Source organism: Lycium ferocissimum, unplaced genomic scaffold, assembly GCF_029784015.1.
Source record: "Lycium ferocissimum isolate CSIRO_LF1 unplaced genomic scaffold, AGI_CSIRO_Lferr_CH_V1 ctg45, whole genome shotgun sequence".
Lineage (NCBI taxonomy): Eukaryota > Viridiplantae > Streptophyta > Magnoliopsida > Solanales > Solanaceae > Lycium > Lycium ferocissimum.
The window spans coordinates 475,295-496,052 of record NW_026725683.1 but is presented as its reverse complement, the minus strand read 5'-3'; the positions used below and the strand labels follow the sequence as shown (position 1 = coordinate 496,052).

The window sequence follows — 20,758 nt, the reverse complement described above, 5'->3', positions numbered from 1 at the left end:
GACGGAGATGTAATAGGACTTTATATGAATTATGTTTTATTCACACTTCGAAACTATATTAATATAACATTTTTATATATATATATATATATAATCTGGGCAGGGGACTTTTTTTTTAATATCGACATTTTTTAGAAAAAAATTCAATTTAGAAATAGTAGACATTAAAATACTTCTCCAATGAAGAACGACACAATGCTAAACGTCAAAAAGTAAGTGGTTTTTTCGTCCCCTCTACTCCCAAGGGGGACGGGATGGATTTATTCATTTTTTTAATATCGACACCGCTCACGAGACCCCACTCATGGGGACGGGGACGGGGACCGGGGGGATTTTTTAAATTTATTTAAATATTTAATTTTAAAGTACTAAATAAACACAAATTTTATAAAACTTCAAACTTAACATTTAAATTGATAACATTACAAATTCAAACATACAAACGGCTAATACATTGCAAATTTAAAATTCAAAACATAGAAATGAAACGTAAACACATTGCAAATCATAAAACTTCAAAACATACAAATTGAACGGTTAACACTTAACATTGATACAGATAAACTTCAAAGTTCATCTTTTATTTTGTGGCATTTCTCCATGTGTTTTCTTAACAGTCCGGTAACCCCCATGGGGGAATTTGTTGGGATTAAGCGTATGACGATACAACTTTTCACACTTGTTACAATGCACATTTCCTTCGTCTACCCACTCATAAAAATTCCATACCCAAGAAATTCTTCTTTGAGGAGGTGGTGGAAGAGGAGGATTTTCCATGAAAGTTTAAACTTTAAAGTAGGATAGTTGAGTTTTAAAATTGAGGTAGAGAGATAACTGTGTGAAGAATGAAGTAGGATGGAGGGGTATTTATAGTTGAGTTTTTATAATTTTAAAACTGTTATTTTTTTACGACGGTTATTTTTTTGAACTTATAATGGCTAGTTTTTTAACTTATAAGTTACTATTAAATTTTCAAGTCTTTATAAAAAAATTTAAAGACTTGGATTTATTTTTAGGTATTTATAAAAGGAGAAAATAATTTCAAGTAATAATTATTTATTTTTTATAACTTATAACTTTACAGTCTTTAAATGTATTTAACAACGGCTATTTTTTGAACTTCTATGGGCTATTTTTTTTATTATTTATTAATAATATTAAATATACTTTCAAGTCTTTATAATCTTTATAAAGAATTGCATTCTTTTTGTAGTTATGTAAAGAAAAACAATTTTAAGTTAGAACTTTATGTTTATTTATTCAAAATAGATCTTTTAAATTTCAACTTGACTCAAAGTCTGAAATACAAGAAGAGCATCTAATCTATACAGTCACCTTGTAGGAAGAGTTCTGTTTCAATTAGGTCTCTAAGTTACAATAAGGTCACCTAATCTAGACAGCCACCTTCTAGGAAGGGTTCTGTTTTAACTAGGCATCTAAGTAGTTAATTATAAATTATCACACTAGAACTTGTACGGATCTATGTATATTTTTTCTAAATGTCGTATCGCTTCCGTTGCATCCAATTCCTGGAATTGGTATATCTCCTTGACGGTCCATAAGTTCCATGCCATTATCGCTATTAGTGTTGATTATCTCTTCATATTCTTCTTCTTCTTGATGGGTTAATTTTGGTCGCCTACAATTTCTTCTTTCTGTGTTGATCAATCCACGAATAAGTTGATCTCCATATCTTGTGCTAATGAATGTACAAAAATCTCCAAGCTAGATCTTACGTCTAAAAGCTGCCTCCAAATCTACTGATGATGATTGAATAGTTAGGATATCTCGAGTCATTTTTGAGAGTAATGGAAATGCCTTGTCAAGCTCCCTTCACCATCCTAACATGTCTTCATTGTCGTCGTCCTCTACAAGATCACTTTCATTTTGAGTATTAGCAATACCAGTCATGCAACATTGATCTATCAAATTTTCTATTTCAAATTTAGCTTTATTTTTTTGTGAAGGACGTTGATTTCCAACATACATTATTTTAGCTTTTAATTCTATGCCACGTTTACACTCTTCAACATTTGGATGTTTGTTAGGAGTAATATCTAATTGCAAATAAATTTTGTTAACATGTCCTTGAGCACCTCTTAATTTTAAAGACGGATCAAGTATACAAGCAATCAAATAAATATCGGGAATAGGAAAAAAAAATACTTTTTAAATTTGAGAATCATTTCATCAACGGCTTGCTCATATTCGTTTGATTCTCTATATAGTATAAAAAGTCCACAAATATAAAATAACATTTGTGCAATTGTAGGATAGTATTGATCGGAAAATGCTTTTGTTGCAATATAAAATTTTCTAAAAAAATACATAGTCCTTCAATTTCATTCCAATCACTATCTTGTATTTGTTCATGGGGATTATAATGATGTGCATTAAAAATATATTGAAGGGGTTTTTGATATTGGTGAGCAATAGGTAGTATTTCATATAAAGAATTCCACCTAGTACAAACTTCTTTTGGAATTTTTCTAATAGGCAAATTTTGCTCAACACATATTTTTTAAACAAATTAATTCTACTTTGCTTATGAGCGCTAAAAACATATTGACAAGCATATCGTATTTTTTGTAGAGAATCCTCAAATAAATCAAGACCATCTTTTATGACTAAATTAAAAACATGGCATGCACATTGCACATGAAAAATATCAAGGTTAATTGGGAAAATTCTTATAGCCATAAGTTCAGCACTCTTAGTCATGGGAGAAGCATTATCAAATGTAATAGTTAATACTTTGTCAACAAGACCATATAATTGCAAAATGTCAAGAACATTTGTAGAAATATAAGAACCTGTTTTTTTTGCTCACCAATATATTTATAACCAAGTATAAGCTTTTGCATATTCCAATTATGATCAATCCAATGTGCCGTAACACATAAATAATCATTGCCATTAACAACAAAGACCATGGCATATCGAAGTTTCACACTCTAGTATCTAAGTGATGGAACACACAACGCATATATTGACAATAATCAATTTGAAATTTAAAAACGTCGGCTCTAACAGTGGATCTAGGAATGCCTTGAAAAGTAGGGTTATACATAGCTCTAATATAATGTTAGAAGGAAAGCTAAAAACAAGCCACAAACCGCAACCATTTTAGCTAGTTTTTCAATCTCTATTTTTATTATAAGCAATTTGAGTGACATTCGAAGGATTTAAAGTTTGTTGGATCATATTAGATCCCCCAACGGATCTTAACTAGCATTACTAGCATCTCCGAGTCAATAGAGCATCGAAGTATGGTTTTCCAACACATGTTCTCAAGTGTCTATCTAAACCTCCCGCCCTCAAATTTTCGTGTTTTTAACTCCTTTACATTTGTGACAAATAGCACCGAGGTTTTAGTATCTCTAAAGTCATTTTTCATACGAGACTAGTTCTAGGACGTTGCGCCCACACACAGGAGGTTTGGGGGAAGATCGGCTCATTGAGATGTAGTCCGAGTGAGCTTCAAGGGACTAGTAGTTGTCTCATTTAAATCTAATTCCTCTCCTTCTTCTACTTCTAAATTTTCAAATTCATCAAAATCTAAATTACCATAAGCTCTATCTAAGGCTTCATTTTGTAATTCTAACTCTTTTGGAATAGGAGGAAAACCAGGGGGAGAAAAAGATCAGTTTCATCAACATAAGTGAAATCCTCCGTATTGTTTCTAAATTGAAAATTAGATTTACTAGAAGAACCGTATTAGAAGAACCGGACTTACCCTTACTACTCCGTCAAAAAAGGATATTTAGTTTTACCTAAAATCTTAATTTTTTTAGACATATTATCAAAGTATAATAAAATAAAATATGAAAATTAATTGAAAAAAAGACACAAGTAAAATGCAAGAATTAAATGAATTAAAGGATGGAACTAGTGTACCAAACGTCTGCATAAAAGCAGACGTAACCGTAAACCTTGAAATTGAAATTATGTTACTTGAAGCTGGAAAGTTGCTCCAAAATTTAAATATTACCCACTTCACCAAAATAATAATAACAATAATATTTCACCAAATATTAGAGAGATATAATTGATAACAAATATTGGAGAGAGAGATAATTGATGGATGATTTGTGTGAAAATTAATAAAAATGAAGAGGTATTTATAGTTTAGAATTTAGATTAAAATGCAATTTATTAAACTTTGGGGGTATTTATTATTATTATTTTGGGAGAAGGGGACTTCAACGGCTGAAAATCAGACCGTTTGGAGTCCCAACGTTAACATTTTTGGGAGGCTCCCAACAGTCAAAAGTCTAATCACTTAAAAAAAAATCAATTTTCCAGCGGGGCGGGTCCGGTCAGCCGGTCAAGTACCGAGCCTGACCGGAATTTCTCCCCCCGTCCACCCTACCCCCTTTGCCCGCTCCCATATTTCGTGTTACGGACCGTTCTTTGGACCGGGACCCGTCCCGTCCCCATGAGAATACAAATTTCTCACATAATAGTCAATAAAATAATATTTAAAGGTTAAATAGTGCAGGTGCATTTAGTAAATTGTGAAATAGCATAAATTGCTATATTTTCCATCATAATTTATTAACTAAAATTATATATTTAGATCACGCTTATGTCTTTCAAGGGACATATAGAAAACGATGATTATAATTTTAAACAAAGTAATAATATGACGGTGATAGTTGCTTACCTAGAATTTTGATCTGTCTTTCTTCTCTAATTCCAAATAAAGGAGCTGTCTTTTTCCCCCGTTTCTTGTATCATTATTGGAGGAAAGGGAACAAGGTCCTACATCTAAGATAGGAGAGAAAATTAAGGCTTTTGATATGGATTTTAATACTTGAGAAAGTACAATTAGTTAAACCATAAAAGCAATAATTTTTATTGGACCAGTAAGATGCTTAGCTAAGAAAATCAATGCTCATTGAATCATTTTATAAAAATCTGACGTTATGCGTAAAAGAGTTAAACCTGATAGCAACCAAAAGCTACAAAAACAACATAAACTTACATAGATAAACTATACTTTGAATCCTAACTCCTGAATCCAATTCCATTGATCTCAATTTAGCATACACAAATGCCACAAGAATAAAGCTTGCGAAAGAATAGACATGAATAATCTTACTTCAGCGGCCAAGCATTACAGAGTTACGATCATATAAGATGGACCATTAGGTGAACCAAGTTTTTCTTTAATATCACCCTTTTGCCCTTGCAAATTGCTACTCATTAAGTTTCACAACTGAATATATATATATATATAGTGTATCTTCATTTGTTCTATGCTCATTTAGACTTCATATAAAATCATCCATATTTACTTTCTCCTAGAAGGAGTGAAACTGACGAGAAGTGAAAGAGTCAATTGCATTATAGATGAGTTTGATCGGGAATACAAAGATTTCACAAGTGCTAAAGAAACTTCATGCATATATATATATATATATATATATATATATATATATATATATATATATATATATATAGAGAGAGAGAGAGAGAGAGAGAGAGAGAGAGAAATTTGATTAATGACCCAATTTAGTATAGGAAGTTGGAGAGATTAATGTACCTACTTGAATATGCTGATTTTTTTTTCTTATTTTTATTAGAATGTATGATTTTATATTCATAAAAAAATACTTTTGTACAATTTTGTTTGAAGGGTGAAAAAATCATTTAACTTTTTGTGGGCAATGAGGTCATTTTCCTTTTTCAAACGTGTATTGTAGATGAATAAAATAATTAAAAAATTTACATAAGAGTCCTTTAAAAATTGTGTTTGAGTAATTGCAAAATTTAAAGAAGGATGGTATTTTTAACACTTATGTCTATGTACGTTTAGAACTTTCATAAACAACTACCTATTTCCTAACAATATATAACTACAACTTTGCATTTAAAAATCGTAGCTAGCTTTGCAATTTTGACTATATTTTCGTATTTTTAAATACAACAGAAGGTTGCTATCAAAATACTGATTGAATACACCAAATACATATGACATATATCGACCAAATACTCGTTCTAACATTTAAATGTTAGGTTGCTATTCGAGATACACCTCAATACATCAAATACATATTTGGTGCAACCAATTTTGTTAATACAATACGAGCACATGTGTACTCTTATATTTATAAAGAAACGGACATTTAAATACAAACCTATAAAAGATTATCAATATAAATACAAAAATAGGAAAAAAAATACTTTTTTTAAATTTGAAAAGAATCATTCGAACACCGGGAGTGCAAGGGTAAAGCTTCCTCATGTTACAACGTTTGATTCTCTAAAATGTAGCTACGAAATGTAATAGTTTTGTTAAAATTCATAATTGCAAAGTATAAAATGTAACATTTTCCAAATATTTACAGGATTTAGCCCATATTTCCATTAAAAGAGGCTTTTGTCTTAAGAAACATAAACTTTTCATTTTTTTCACTCACTCTCAACACCCACTTCTCTCTCTCCACCCACTTCTCTCTTCCTCTCTCTAATTCATTCTAGATCTAAATCTTTAAATTTCTCTTCACTTTTTCTTCTCTCAAGCATAAATGGTTGTCTCGAAGAACAATTTTCACTATCATTGCCGCGATTTGTTCTATTAACAGAGCTATAGTAGCCACCGACGAAGTTGCACCGACTCTAACTTCATCCGTCAGATCTATCTTCTGAGCAATTGTGTAGTATTTCTTCATCTCGTATAAGATCTGAAGTTCTATTTCTAGTTCATTATTTTTTTTTTCATTTGAGATGTTGATTCTGAGGGGAAAAAAAAGTCTCATGTGTTTGACTATGTATAGGCTATAAATTTCTTCTTCTTCCTTTGTGTGTGTTGTGGTGATTTTGGTGTTGAAGTAAAGATGGAGTTTCTAAAGGTGTTCTCTAGTACAATATATATAATCAATGTTTGACACACTTTTTATAGTGTAGATACATTATTTAAACATCATATACATGTGTATATATCGTATAATTGTATAATATGTATAAGAATGTACATATATCGGTATAAGGAATGTAAAACAAGCACCCCGAATTTCATACTTACAACGTTCAGAAGAAATTTTTTTAAAAATATATTCACAATAATTTAGTACCAGAAATAGGCTCATGCGAAAAAGGTTTAAAGGTGCGACATTTTTTTTTTCTTTTTCATAATACACTTCGTAAAATCCCTTAAAGAAATGCAATATCAAAGTATCAATTTAATGTGGTAGCACCCTTCTTGAATGATCAAATGTTGAATCAACTTCCTAGAGAAATTATATTTTCCATTCAGTACCACTGCAAGTTCATATTATACACAAATTTCAACTAATACCTCCTTTGTACATAATTACATGGCAAAATGTAAATTTAGTACATGATATGACTTGGGTTATTAGCACACCCTAAAACAGGAAAACAAGTTACCAAGTTTAAGTTACAAGCTTATGGTCTTGTGGTCCACCAAGCCTCCAAAATTTCATACATGAGTGTAACATATGGATCATGTACAAATCCCAAAACTATACAAAACCTAAATGCATATGCAAATGTGATCTTCACTAAAGCTCCCAAAAAGTCCACTCCAAATAGACATCTTCAAATCTCTTCCCGTACATTACCTACGATAGAAAACAACTATCGCTAAGCATAAAGCTTAGTGGCATATAAACTTTGGGCTTGGAGCCATTAGATTCTCCAATTCCTTATGATAGGAGCTTTGAGAAAAAATAAATCAAGTAAACAAGTATATCAAAAGTACCAAATATCAAATCTTGAAGAGTTTCCAAATATCCATATCAATATTCGAAGGCTTAAGTGTCAAGAAAGCTTATAAAATCAATTCTAGAGAGTTTTCCAAACAACAATTTTAGCTCAATATGTACGTCATACATCACATCAAGCATAATCAATATCACGATGGACCGAAGCCCCAAATCAAGTAAAGTCGAAACCCAATAATCAAGAGAATCGTGAACCATATTAAAGATAGCTTTCTAGTTCATACTTAACATAGAGAAGTTCCATAACTAAGACGAACCACAAATTCAAGTCAAGTTGGCAAAAGATTAGTCAAGAGGCATGCCGATGTTGACAAAGTCACAACCACAAGAAAGACAAAGTCCCAACAAGAATGCAAAATGATCAAGCAATTCGTACAAGTGGGCGATTTAGCGAATATCTTGCAATATTTGAGATAATAACCATACAATGATATAAAGTGAAGAGAAAGGAAACAACACATCAAGATACTTCAAAAATTCCAGAAAGTAAAGATATTCCAAGTTCAGATTAATACACAAATCTTGGCGTTTTACCACACAACAAGTTCTACCACAACTCGAGGAGTTCAAATCGTCTATGCCATAGACCAACCAAATTTGCCCACTTTTTCAACCAATTCCGCTTAGCTTGTACAAGAGTATATATACCTTAAATACACAATCAAATATCTATTTAAGTTCAGTGGTTTTAGCATGTTGAAACTAAACATGATATCGAGTTGAAAATCACCTAAACTATCAAAACAAATTCATCTTGTATTGTGGTTCAGTTTTGAAGGGGTAAACGGTAAAAATAGACTTTGTGGTCCCTATAAAAGTTGTAGATATATGTCTTGGGGTTCCAGAGAAATTTAAATTACCCCAATATCAGTTTCGTACAAAAAGATATGCTCAAAATACTAATAGTAGCACATGGAGGGTTTGTAAAAAAATCACAAAGATTTCCGTACTTCATCACCCTTTTCGAGTAAATACAATCAAAACTAGATTTTGGAGCATGAACAAAAGTTGTATATCTATGAAATAGATTTTCAGATCATTTTGGCTCACTTAAAATGAAATTTTATACAAGAAGATATGCTAAAAGTAATAACAGTTGTCCAGTTCAAAAACGGGTTTGGTTAACTTACCTCAAAAGGGTGGAGTAGCTTGTGGCTCAACCAAAACAAGTCTTATTGGTGATTTAGTAGGAGAATTTGATAAGAGGAGAGGAGTTTTGGGGTTTTAGTCTTCTGGAGAAAATGAAATTTGAGGAGGTGGAGAGGATATGAGCCCAAAAGGTATTATATATATGCCTTGGATAAGGATGAAAGAAATGGTGGCTGCCCAAACCTTTATGTTTGGGAAAAGGGTCAAACACCCCTCTACTTTGGGTAAAGGGCTAAAAATAACCTTTATTACAAATTTGGGTCAAAAATATCCCTCCCGTCATTAAAGTTTTCAAATATAAAAGAAATCCTCAAAATAATGCGACATTAAACCCGTTCCATTAAACTTCCCAACTAAGTAAAAAACCCGTATGTTATCTCGGATAGTGGCTCTGATGTAGGACTCGGGAACAAGTTGATCGCATATGGATTTTTTACGTAGGTGAGTCGAGTTTAAAAATGAAATCGGATTATTTTGGGGGATTTGGGGATTTCATTTAAGAGGGGTATATTTGAAAACTCTAATAACGGGAGGGGTATTTTTGACCCAAATTAATTGAAAAAAAGATATTTTTAAAATGCAAGAATAGAGGGGCATTTTTGACCCTTTTCCCTTTATGTTTGGATTAATTAATAGGAAAGGTTTGCTGCCCAAACTTGATATATGTATTCCATTTCTTAATTTAGTAGTTTACATAACTAAACCATAACACTTCAAGAAGTTCCAAATATCGTCAAATTCACGTTTAGGAAGTGCGAAGTAAAATATACCCTTACTATCAAGATATGGTCAATTGAAAATTCAAGTGTTATTTTAAAAATTTCGGGGTGTTACAGTATACATAATGTATCTTAGTGTATAGGCTATAAATTTATTCTTCTTCACCTTCCTTTTTTTTTTTTTTTTTTTTGAGGGTGTATATGGTAATTTTGGTGTTAAAATATTGGAGAGAGAGATAATTGATGGTTGAAAGGTTTCTCTAGTACAAATGCATATAATCAATGTTTATACACACTTCAGATACATTATATACATGTGTGTATATTTTGTATAATATTGTATAATCGTAATTATATCAGTGTATAAGAATGTATACACAATGTATCTTAGTTTATAATTATGTATAACTGTATAAGAATGTACCCGAGTTGCTCAAGTTCAAACAATAATAGTAGTGTGCTCTTTTTTTTTTTCGAATTTCAGACAAAAAATAAGCATGAAAATAGAAAAATAATGAAACAAAAAAAATGTAATCTGATTTAGGAACGAAAAAATGAAGAGGAAAACAAAAAGAAGAAAAAAAAAAGCAAATTATGTGGCAAGTGTACTGTAGAGAGGGGAAAGAAAAAGTTGTTGGGTGAAAATGGATGAAATCTCTAGATTTGCAAGAAAAGATAAGATTTGTTTGGCTACAAAGATGTAATTCTTTTAATTGGCTATGCGAATGAAATTTAGCTCGTTGAATTGTATATTTGTGTAAATTCCCCTTAATCTTATGTAGCTAATTCAAAGGAGGAAATATTTCGCTATATTAGTTATATATTTTTCTTAAATGGCGACATCAGTAGCACAGAATAGATTCATTGGATAGAGACATAGAGTTGCTTATTTTTTTGTAGCAATCTTTTAAATTAACATTTGATCAAAGAGAAATTAAAACTAATCATATGCTATTATGATCTGCAAAAAATGCATTCATATCTTGCATGTCATTTTACAAAGGAGATATTAATTTACATAATGCTATAAAATTCACAAGAATATAAAAGAACTAAAAATAAAATAAAAACAATGGGAAATGAGGCACTTAGTCTTCAAGAATCACATTGGAAGCCCAATAAAGTTTATCAACTTGCTTAGTCTAAATTTAATGCCGCTGCTATTCAACTTCTAATCAACATCTTAGCACAAATTTTTGACACGAATCTCTTTTTTCGGCATTGTTTTGATGCCCCTATAAATCTTCTGCTGTGATCTCTATATCTCAACTCATACTCCCCTTCAAGTGCACTTGCCACTAATTATACCACAATTCCTAGCAAAAAGGTAAAAGCCTGATAATAAGAATAATTTGGTGTTCATTTTATAAGGCTTCTTTAACAAAAATATTATTGTTTTCCTCTTTAGAAAGTTTTCTTATATGATTTGCTAGATATATTGATTACTGTAATAATTTATCAATCAAATAAAATCAAGTCAGATGGATTGAAATGTTGAATGTTAAGATAGACCAACTAAACATTAAGAAAGAAAAATAAATTTAATTATCATACAAAATTAATATTCCAATAAAGTTTGAAGGTTACCTGCGATTGATTTTGCACCAACATGGTAAGATGAAATGAAATGAAATTGAAAGGAAGAATCTAATGGTATTGTTGAGGTAAAAGTCCATTTATATAGGTGTTGATAACATTCTTAACTAATGAATAAGGCGTGGTTACAAAGCTAATTGAAAGTACTTAGGGGGGAAGTGAGAAGGTGTACGTTTATAATTGTAAATAATTTAACATTTAGTATGACGGTGTGAGCAATTAAGTAGTAGCAAGTAATACTGGTCCACTTCCAATTGAGTTTTTTTTAACTTAAGGGGCAAAATAATGCTCCTATTTAATTAATTAAATATTTAATTAGATATTAATTTAGTGTAGGGACAAAATAGTTATCTAACTTTGAAGATAGGAACTTTTCACTTTTAATATAATATGATATCATATACACACTATATAATCAATTTCACCTTTTTCACTTTCATAAAAATGTTAGCAATGAGTAAAATTCGATGGATTTCCCCAGGAAAAATTGTCTTCTTTTCTAGTAGCGAGCTTCTGTTAATTCTTGCCATTGAAGAAAGCCATTATAAGCTTACTAATTGGCAAAGGGATTGCTAGTAACCTGTTACTGCCCTATCACCCTAGGACAATATATATGTTGTCCTAGGGAGTAGAAACAGAAGATATAGAGATAATTAAACAATATAAAGATAAACTCTCAAATAATAAAAAGTTAGTAAATGAAGCAAGTGATTTACCATTAATTTTTCTACCAGACAAAAGCATCTGTCAAATTGAAATTTCAAAGTAGTAGTAATATAAAATTGAAGCTTTGAAGCCATTGTAGTCTTTTCTAGGATAATGAACTTAAATTATGTTCTAATCCTTAAAGATAGCTCAAGAGTGAGGTTATCCAAAACTGTACAAAGAAACTACAACTCATGTCCTCAACCAGTTCCTTTCCAGTTTCCACACCAAGTGAATGTGATGGATTTAAAGCGTAAATAACATAACATGGGGCTCATCACTAAATAGCACCAAAGCATAGTTCTAACTGTGATAATACCAAATTAACAAAATCAACGTCGAGAACATCCCAAAAATCATCATATAAGGTGATGATTGTCGAATACTGCATAAAGAGAAACTTTTGTAGCCACACAAATGTTACGGCTATGAGTTTAACTTTTGGCCAATGACTATGGCTGCAATGAGGAACTTAAGAAGTCAATGCTGATACCGAGAATACCTGGAAGAAATTAGAAAATGCAAACCATTCCAATCTCTTGCCCAAATTTTCAAACTGAATCAATGGAGAAAAGTACATTTGCCTCCTATACTTTCTCCAACTTTAGGAGGTTCAAAAGCTACATTTACTCTTCTTTTACTTACAAAAGACGACAACATAAATAATTTCTAACCCCCCCCCCCCCCCCCCCCCCAAATTTACCCCTATTTACCTCTATACTACTTATCTTACACTTGTCAACAAATAGCTTATAAAATCAAAGTAAAGTCTCTCTTTAACATAGCACAACCTCACAAGTTAGACTACAAGCACATTCATTGCCTTAGTTCATTCTCCTGTTAAAAATGAAGCACAATGTTCCTCCTGCAATGGAGTGGATGTAATTCGAGAAAGTTGACTTCCTGTTCAGCATGATCAGGTCAAAGAGCAAACTTAATTGAAATACAATTCACCAATTCTATTCTTCACTAAACAGGGTCAGAAACAAAAGAGTACCACACAAAGGAGAAGGTGAACACAACTCTATCAAACAAAAAGAAGGTCAAAAAGCAAAAATAATTGGAATATCACTTCTCATCTTCACTAAGGATATTTCCCTCCTTATCATATTTTATAAACTCTGCATTGTCACTCATCAAATACAACCACCCTACTGAGAATATACAACACGTTCATAAGTTGTACTATAGCAAGTGGAGTGAAAAGGTCCGATGAAATGATTAACTTATGGCACATATGGCTCCACATTTCACCTTAAATTAACCTAAAGCATCCTAAAAGATGCAATAGAAAAAAGATCTGATTATAAGAAGGATGGCGCTTTTGCCAAAGATCAATTAGATGTCAGTGTTCTTTTCCTCGTTTCTTCAGCGAGTATGTAGTTGAATTAATGCAGTCTATAATAGAAAAGCTAAAACATGGACCAAAAGACTAAACTTCATTACAACCAGATATAAAACAGAAAAGCAGGAGAAAAAGAAGAAGTTTTTCTTTCACTAGGAATGGAGTGCGTCAAAACACTAACCTAGTAACAATAAGAATAACCACAACTGTGAACACTATGTGAACTTGAACAGAAAGAGTAGGGGTAAGGTAAGTTACAATGCTGAAGCGCAACTTTAACTAAAAAGGGAACATCATGGTATCCAGGTAATAACAGAAACAATCACCACAAATGATCGTGTACCTCCTTGAGCTATTGACATTTGACAAAAATGTGAATTCCAAGGCAAGGTGCAGTTGCTCGAATCTAGTCATATTCAAACTGAACATCTATCTTCGAATACTTCCTCATTAGCCTTACAATAAAGGATGTGAATTTGGCTAATGTCTCACATTCTTCATGTGTTTTGGTTTCTGAAACAACTCCATGAATTATCAACTTTCTCAGATTAGGGCATCTTTGCAATAGCCCTGCTACCCATTGTGAGAAAAGGTCACTAATCACTGTCCAACCAAGCTCCAATACAACCACATTTTCCAATTGAAAAGAACCCTGCAATTAGAGGTGGTAAAATTAGCCCATGAAAACATGTCCCGCCCAACCCGTTCAAGTTGGGCTAGTCATTGATCCGCCCATTTATTAGCCCAACCCATTTCAAAAAATTGGGCTGATATGTACCCCAAATTGACTAATGAGAAATCTTGTCAAAATATTTTCAAAAAGATATTTTTTAAAATATGTTATATATAGTCATAATAAAGAAAAAGAAAGTTTTATTAGGTACTAAAAAAGAACAAACAAAGAAATTAAAACTTAATAAGAATTGGGCGGTTTGGGTTATGACCCACTTTTTAGCTTTAGCCCATTTTGACCCGCCCAAATTCAGCCCAACCCCTCCATTTGACACCCATACCTGCAATCCATACTGAATCGCTGCCTCTCTTAGTTCATAGCTCAAGGAGAGATGACTTAATTGAGGAAAGCAAGAGGAAATCGTCTCGATATCAACAACCTCATCATCAAACACAACCGCCCATAGCCTTAGTCTTCTCAGTTTTGATGATTTTGCTATCATATGATGGAACTTGGACCACATGATCGTGAAATTGCTGACATCCACAATCTCAAGATTCTCAGCACTGTCACCAATATCAAGATGGATAACACTAACATCATCGATCTTAAGGAGTCTTAACTTCCCTTTACTGACAAGCTCAAAGAGCTCGAGCGTACAATCTTTTAACTGCAACTTCTCAAGACTATCAGCCTCCAAAATGATTTTATCCAAACTAATGGCTTCAACATAGATATCTTTCAAAGAGTTAGTATTCAGCTCCATCGAGGCATGTGGATCAGATATAACAATATCCAGACTTATAAGGCTCAAGACCTCAACTTTCGGGCAAGCTGTGAGAAATATACTGAGGTCCAAAGCTGATACACTGACATAGCTAAGTGAAAGAGACCTCAAACAAGGAAATTTTTGGTAACTAGGTTCTACACCGGTAATCGTATTATGTGCCAGAGCCAACACTTCGAGTCTCTGTCGACCACATATCTCGAGTATATTAATGTTAGGGGTAGTCCTAACATTATAGTGTAACTCACGCAAGGTTTCTCTCGTATACATTAGCCAAGCGATCACCGGAGCAGCAGAGAACTCGTCCACATCATCCATCATAATCGAAAGACAATGAAGTCCATTAGTCTGGAAAATTGTTTGGGTTACAATTATCTCTAGTCTGCTCCTTGTGAGCTCATGATAAAGAGGCCAGTCATTCGAATTAAACGTGAGCGTGTGAAGATGATTTCTCCAAGCTTCTCGCCATTTACGGCAAGTAGAAGATGCAATCACAACATCTCGTGCAGCTCCTAGACGGGACAATATGTTGCCAATCACCTCAACAGGAAGGTGCTCCATAGCCTTCATACAGAATAATAACAAATCAAAAGTCCCCCAGAAGAAAAAAAAAATCCTATAACCTAACAAATCCAACTGAACCACTAAATGACTAAAACCTCCAAACTTCACAGCTACATTATCCAGGCACGATTATCTCAATAACTAATTGAGATCCAAAAGCAGATGAAAACAACTCAAACCACACTGTTCAAACAGTAAATCACAGACCAATCTTCAAGGTATAAACCAAAAAACTATCAAGCGACCCAATTAGTGACCCAAAAAATTAAAATTCAACAATGACAGATTTTCTTGATTTCACCATAACTTAGTTCAAAACTCAAAAAGATTTAACCTTTTTGGGGAAAGGTAACAATCCCATTAATACTTCATCAAATTTCCCATCCTGCAACCAAAAGATCAAAGAAAATTTTAATTTTTTTTCAAGATTCTCTTAACACATTCATAGAGAAAACAATACTAACATGACATATGTGATGAAAGGAGATTTTAAAAAATTCAAGAATTTGGAAAACTTACAACAAGAATGAAGGTTAAGATCACGCCCCAAAATCAAGAATGGATCGATGAGGCAATCAATTGGCAGCACAGACACACAGTGAGTGGTGTGCTGTGTGCAAAGAAGGAATACACGTGAGAACCACGTCAGTCCCTCCAACGTTTCAAGTAGCAAAGTTTTGTGCCACAAAAAGGTGAAAATGATCAAAATGGTCCTTAATGTATGTGATTTGGATCAATTTGGTCCCTACTATATAAATAGTCCTTATTGTATGTATTTTCTAAAAAGCTTACTCCTTTCTTTTTTATTTTATTAATATTAAAATTTAGACTTTATTATAGGTGTTCATTATTCGGATCTATTTAAACACATTAAATGATTGAGAAAAAGAAAAATTAATTTGATAATTGAGATTTGATTTGTTACATCTCAAAATTTTTCACATCGTTCGTATCATAAGTATACTAATCTGAGTCCGGGGAAGCCATGAAACCCTGACAAGGCTAAGGGAGGTATTAAACAAGTGTTAAGCATGTACCACAAAGTTTGGGGGTTAAACAATCAAAGATATTATAACCCGTACTTTCGGGGTAAAACTAGGAGTGATTAATATGTTAAGGAGGTCGTGTTTTAAGGTATTTGAATCATATAATATTCATATGTTAAGTTTTGAAGTCAAGTAAGTTGTAAAACAAAAGTCGGCAAAAGTTATCACAAGTTACGTTCATAAATTTTGCTAAAATTTGGGTCTAATGTCACTAAGCTTTTCTCCCAATATACTTGAAGTTACGGGGTGTTCCACCCACCAAATTAAAGGACTACGAGTCTAGTTTCCAACGCATTATACCGTCTAGTTTCCAACGCATTATACTGTTCATCGATGCGACGTCGGAATAGAGATATTTGCATTTTCGCGAGACTGCATAAGCACCCCATTTTGGGACCCACTATGGCGGTGGCTAACTTAGTTGTGTTTTAAATCGGTTCAAGGCTTCCTTTTGACTCATTTTCAACTCATACCACTTCTCACACCTCCCACAAACCCTCCTAACATATTTCTAAGGTCTCAAGGTGATTCCAAAGAGATTATACCATATTTCACCATCAAAAGCTAATTTTAACAAAGAACAACACTTCTATGGTGTTGTGGTGACTTTGAGGGTTGGTATAAGCTAAGAGGAGTTTGGATTGAAGGTTTTGGTTGTTGTATAAGGTATGTATAATACTCCGCTTGTTGTGCTTAAGCTTTATGTATAATACTCCCCTTGTTGTGCTTAAGCTTTTACTGGTATTGATTTGGGTGGTTTGGATGAAGAGAAGTATAGTATAATTGTTAAAAGTGAATATTATTGATGTTGTTGGATTGTTGTGAGCTGTGTTTGGCTGAAATTTAAAGTAATTGCTACTGGTTAGGTATGTATAATACTCTACTGCCTGTTCCTGAAGTTGTTTGTATGTTGGTTGCATTATTTGAGCAAGATACTACAAGAGGGGACTTTGAAATAGTTTGAGATGTTATTGTTCTTCATGGACTGTTTTAGAATGGTTGTTTCCATGAACTTTAAATGGTTGTAAACCTTTGAAAATGACTTCTTTATGATGTTTTTTATTATGAATATATTTTCTACATGCCGAACTTGCTATTAGTATTGTGAATAAGAAGAGAAAGGACAACATAACAATGGAAAGTTGTGGTTGTTGTTGGATTGTTGGGCTGTTTGAGTGTGAATTAGGAGATGAATAGGAGGTTGGAAGTCCTCCAATTGTTCTAAATATCATGTTGGACATGTTGTTAAGTTAATGAATGAATACCTTTGGGGGTTAGAGGGTTCAAAAGGGATTCAATCCGAGCTTGTCGCTTGCCGTGAGATATATATAATTTCTTGTTGTTACATGGTGTCTTGTTATTAATGTCCTTGCTTGCTGGATTGCTCTGGTTGTCGTTGCTGTTATGTGGTATTGAATGAAGTCCTTGTTACAGGAGAGATGCTGTCCGAATTTACGTAGACGAGCTACTTAAGTTAGAGCTTAACCTCTACTTAGCATTGATCATGAACCTCTTTATGCTATTGTAGATTGAGTCGTTTGGAGGATTGCTTAAAAATATTAAGCACTCAGTGGGATTAAGGTATGTTATGGCTATTCCTTTCTCTTGGCATGATCAAAATGAACCAAACGTAACGAACGATATCCATAATAGCTCTATTCTTAGGAAGTGTTAGAAGACTATGTTCTTGTTCCCGTATGATGGTTCTTATGTCATCTTATGATTCATTGATCCTTGAAAGTAAGTTACGTTGATGATGCTAGTTCCATAACGTTAATTGGAGGCGCAACGACCTTACGTCACTCCGATATATATATATATGTATGTATGTGTATGTATGTATGTATGTATATGTATGTATGTATGTATATGTATGTATATGTATGTATGTATGTATCTATTTTATGACACCGAGCCGCGCTATAATCGGCCGGGTATTACTCTTATTGTGCACACCACTGCAGTTGGGTACAGTATGATGATGATAGCCCCAAAGAGTGGCTTAATGATGATGATGCAGCCCCACAGTGTGGCTTATATATATGTATATGTTTTGAAAGAAAGCATGCATGTCATACACCCTCAGAGGCATTCAGATGTACAGGTTAACTCTCTTTTATCTCATATTACCTTCATGTCTTTATTATGTTGCTCCTCATGACTTACATGCTCGGTACATTATTCGCACTGACGTCCTTTTGTTTGCGGACGCTGCGTTTCATGCCCGCAGGTCTTGAGATACAGGTTGACGACCCACTCAGTAGGATATCAGCTCAGCAGACAATATTGTTGCACTCCACTTGTTCCGGAGTTGCCTTGTAACTCTGTATGGTTATATATATGCATATGCATGGGTATGGCGGGGCCCTGTCCCGACCACGTTATATCGTACTTCAGTAGAGGCTTGTAGACAGTTATGTACAGTCACATGTTGTATGGCCTTGTCAGCTTATGTACTATTACATAGTGTATATAACAGCCTTGTCGGCCCGTCCAGTATGTCCAGTTTGTTATGCAGTTATGTCCGTACGGACTTGTGTTATTTCAATCTATTACTTTTGTGAGTCAGCAGGTTATCTCATGGCGGTCCTAATGGCCCACCTATGCTTGTGATTACATTACGGATGTATGTTTGGTGGTACTCGACAAGTAAGGCCAGGTGCCCGTCATGGCCCTCTAGTCTGCGTCGTGACATGATTGATTAAGATTCAGACATACAAAACAACCATTTCAGACATACAAAACAACCATACTTACCAATTGAGATATTATTAGACACGCATCATGTGAAATTAGTCGAGGTATGCGTAAGCTGGCCTGGACACCCACGACTATAAAAATAAATTAATTAAGATTCAAACCTTCATTATGTATGATGAGGTCTTATTGCGTATCATTCAAATACAACACGATCAAACATTTAGATAATTTATATAGTAAAATTCCAATATGAAGTTGAAGAGTTACTCTATATTTCAAAACTAAACATAAAACCATTTATATTAGAAACCTCATATAATAATATGGGGTTTAAGGTAAAATACTTATACGCATAAAGTGTTTATACCAAGCAAATTTAACATGTGATTTATTTTTCCTTAATACAAATTGTTGACACAATATGCGTTTCTAATTGTCAATCAATCAAAATGTTTTCTGTTCCTTTAGGTCAGAGTAGGGTTGTTCAAAACCGAACCGTAACCGATAACCCAACCGCAAAATTGGCTTATTGGTAATGGGTTATCGGATTAACGGTTGGTGAACAGATTAAATTTTTATAGTCAACGACTTATCGGTGCGGGGGCGGATTACTCAATTTCCTTATCGGGTTAACCTTAACCCGTTAAGACTTATCATATTTACATTTTTATCCCCTATGTATATAAAGTATCCATCGTAAATCTTAAATCTTAAATCTAAAGCCTATTGAGTATCCTAATATAAAGCTTATTGAGTATCCTATTCACCTTTGTCAAGGGAAATAGAAAGAGAGATTCATGGCAAAGAAAAACGCTAGTCATGTGTTAATGGTCACTTTGTTAATAGTAATATTCATGGCAATTTGCCTTTACAGTGGCAATGACTATTCTACGGAGTGCAGCGGCTACTGTCCGAAAGGCTATAAGAGACGATATGGAGTATTGTCTCAATGGCTGCTGCCCATAAAACGTTGATAATTACAAAGATTTCGGTAGAAATTGGATCACATGTTTGTGATTTTAATTTTCATTGTCTCTTAGAGTTAGCCGATACACCGCCCGATAATTGTTAACCCGATAGCGAGCCAACCGATATGAACCAACCGATATCTTATCGGTTGGCTAGCGGATTAATACACTTAAAAGCCGAAAATCGATAAGCCGAACCAAGCCTAATTATTTGTCCTATTAAAATGATAAGCGACTACTAGGTCGAGCTATTTTAACTTATGATTTTCTATATTCAATGATATTGAACTGGTCAAACTAGTACTATGAAATTTAAATCTGAAAATATTTAAGGAGGTAAAGTATGTTTCAAAATATGAGGATATAACCAAGTAATGAAAATCTATTAAACTGAGATGATCAATATAAAATAGAAAGTAAGAATGAACAAATTATATATATACACACACACTTTTATGAAAGTTTATAAGAAATATATAATTTTCATTTGCACAATAATCAAACTAAATAATTAACTTTAAGAATTAATAAGGCGAAGTAAATTCATATCACTAAATATAATTAAGTTCTAAAAATATATACGCAGCACAAATATCTTATCTTAGGACCATATTTATTAGCTTAGTGTAAAAATTTGATGCGCAAATAAGTTTCTACCATCTTATGATTATCAATTAAAAAAAAAAAAAAAAAAAAGAGAAAGAAGCTAATACTAAATTTATTTACCAAAACACAAAAGCAGAAATGGATTTTGA

General features: G+C 33.1%; 1 protein-coding gene across 1 annotated transcript; it reads right to left on the bottom strand.

Annotated features, from left to right (window-relative positions):
- Nucleotides 1-13,340: 13,340 nt before the first annotated feature.
- LOC132044422 (F-box/LRR-repeat protein At1g67190-like) lies at nt 13,341-16,005 on the bottom strand. The gene is made up of 4 exons (XM_059434899.1): nt 15,809-16,005; nt 15,624-15,674; nt 14,279-15,289; nt 13,341-13,917 (listed from the first exon to the last, which is right to left on the bottom strand). The coding sequence occupies exons 2-4, from the start codon at nt 15,648-15,650 to the stop codon at nt 13,672-13,674; spliced, it is 1,284 nt and encodes a 427-aa protein (XP_059290882.1). The 5' UTR covers nt 15,651-15,674; nt 15,809-16,005; the 3' UTR covers nt 13,341-13,671.
- Nucleotides 16,006-20,758: the final 4,753 nt, after the last annotated feature.

Bases quoted from the DNA above. Each gene is read 5' to 3' on its own strand.
- LOC132044422 (XM_059434899.1), bottom strand. From the start codon at position 15,650: ATGGGATTGTTACCTTTCCCCAAAAAG. The intron at 15,290-15,623 runs GTTAAATCTTTT...TTCTGTATGAAG, and splicing joins TGTTACCTTTCCCCAAAAAG to GCTATGGAGCACCTTCCTGT. The intron at 13,918-14,278 runs GTATGGGTGTCA...CTCTAATTGCAG, and splicing joins CGATTCAGTATGGATTGCAG to GGTTCTTTTCAATTGGAAAA.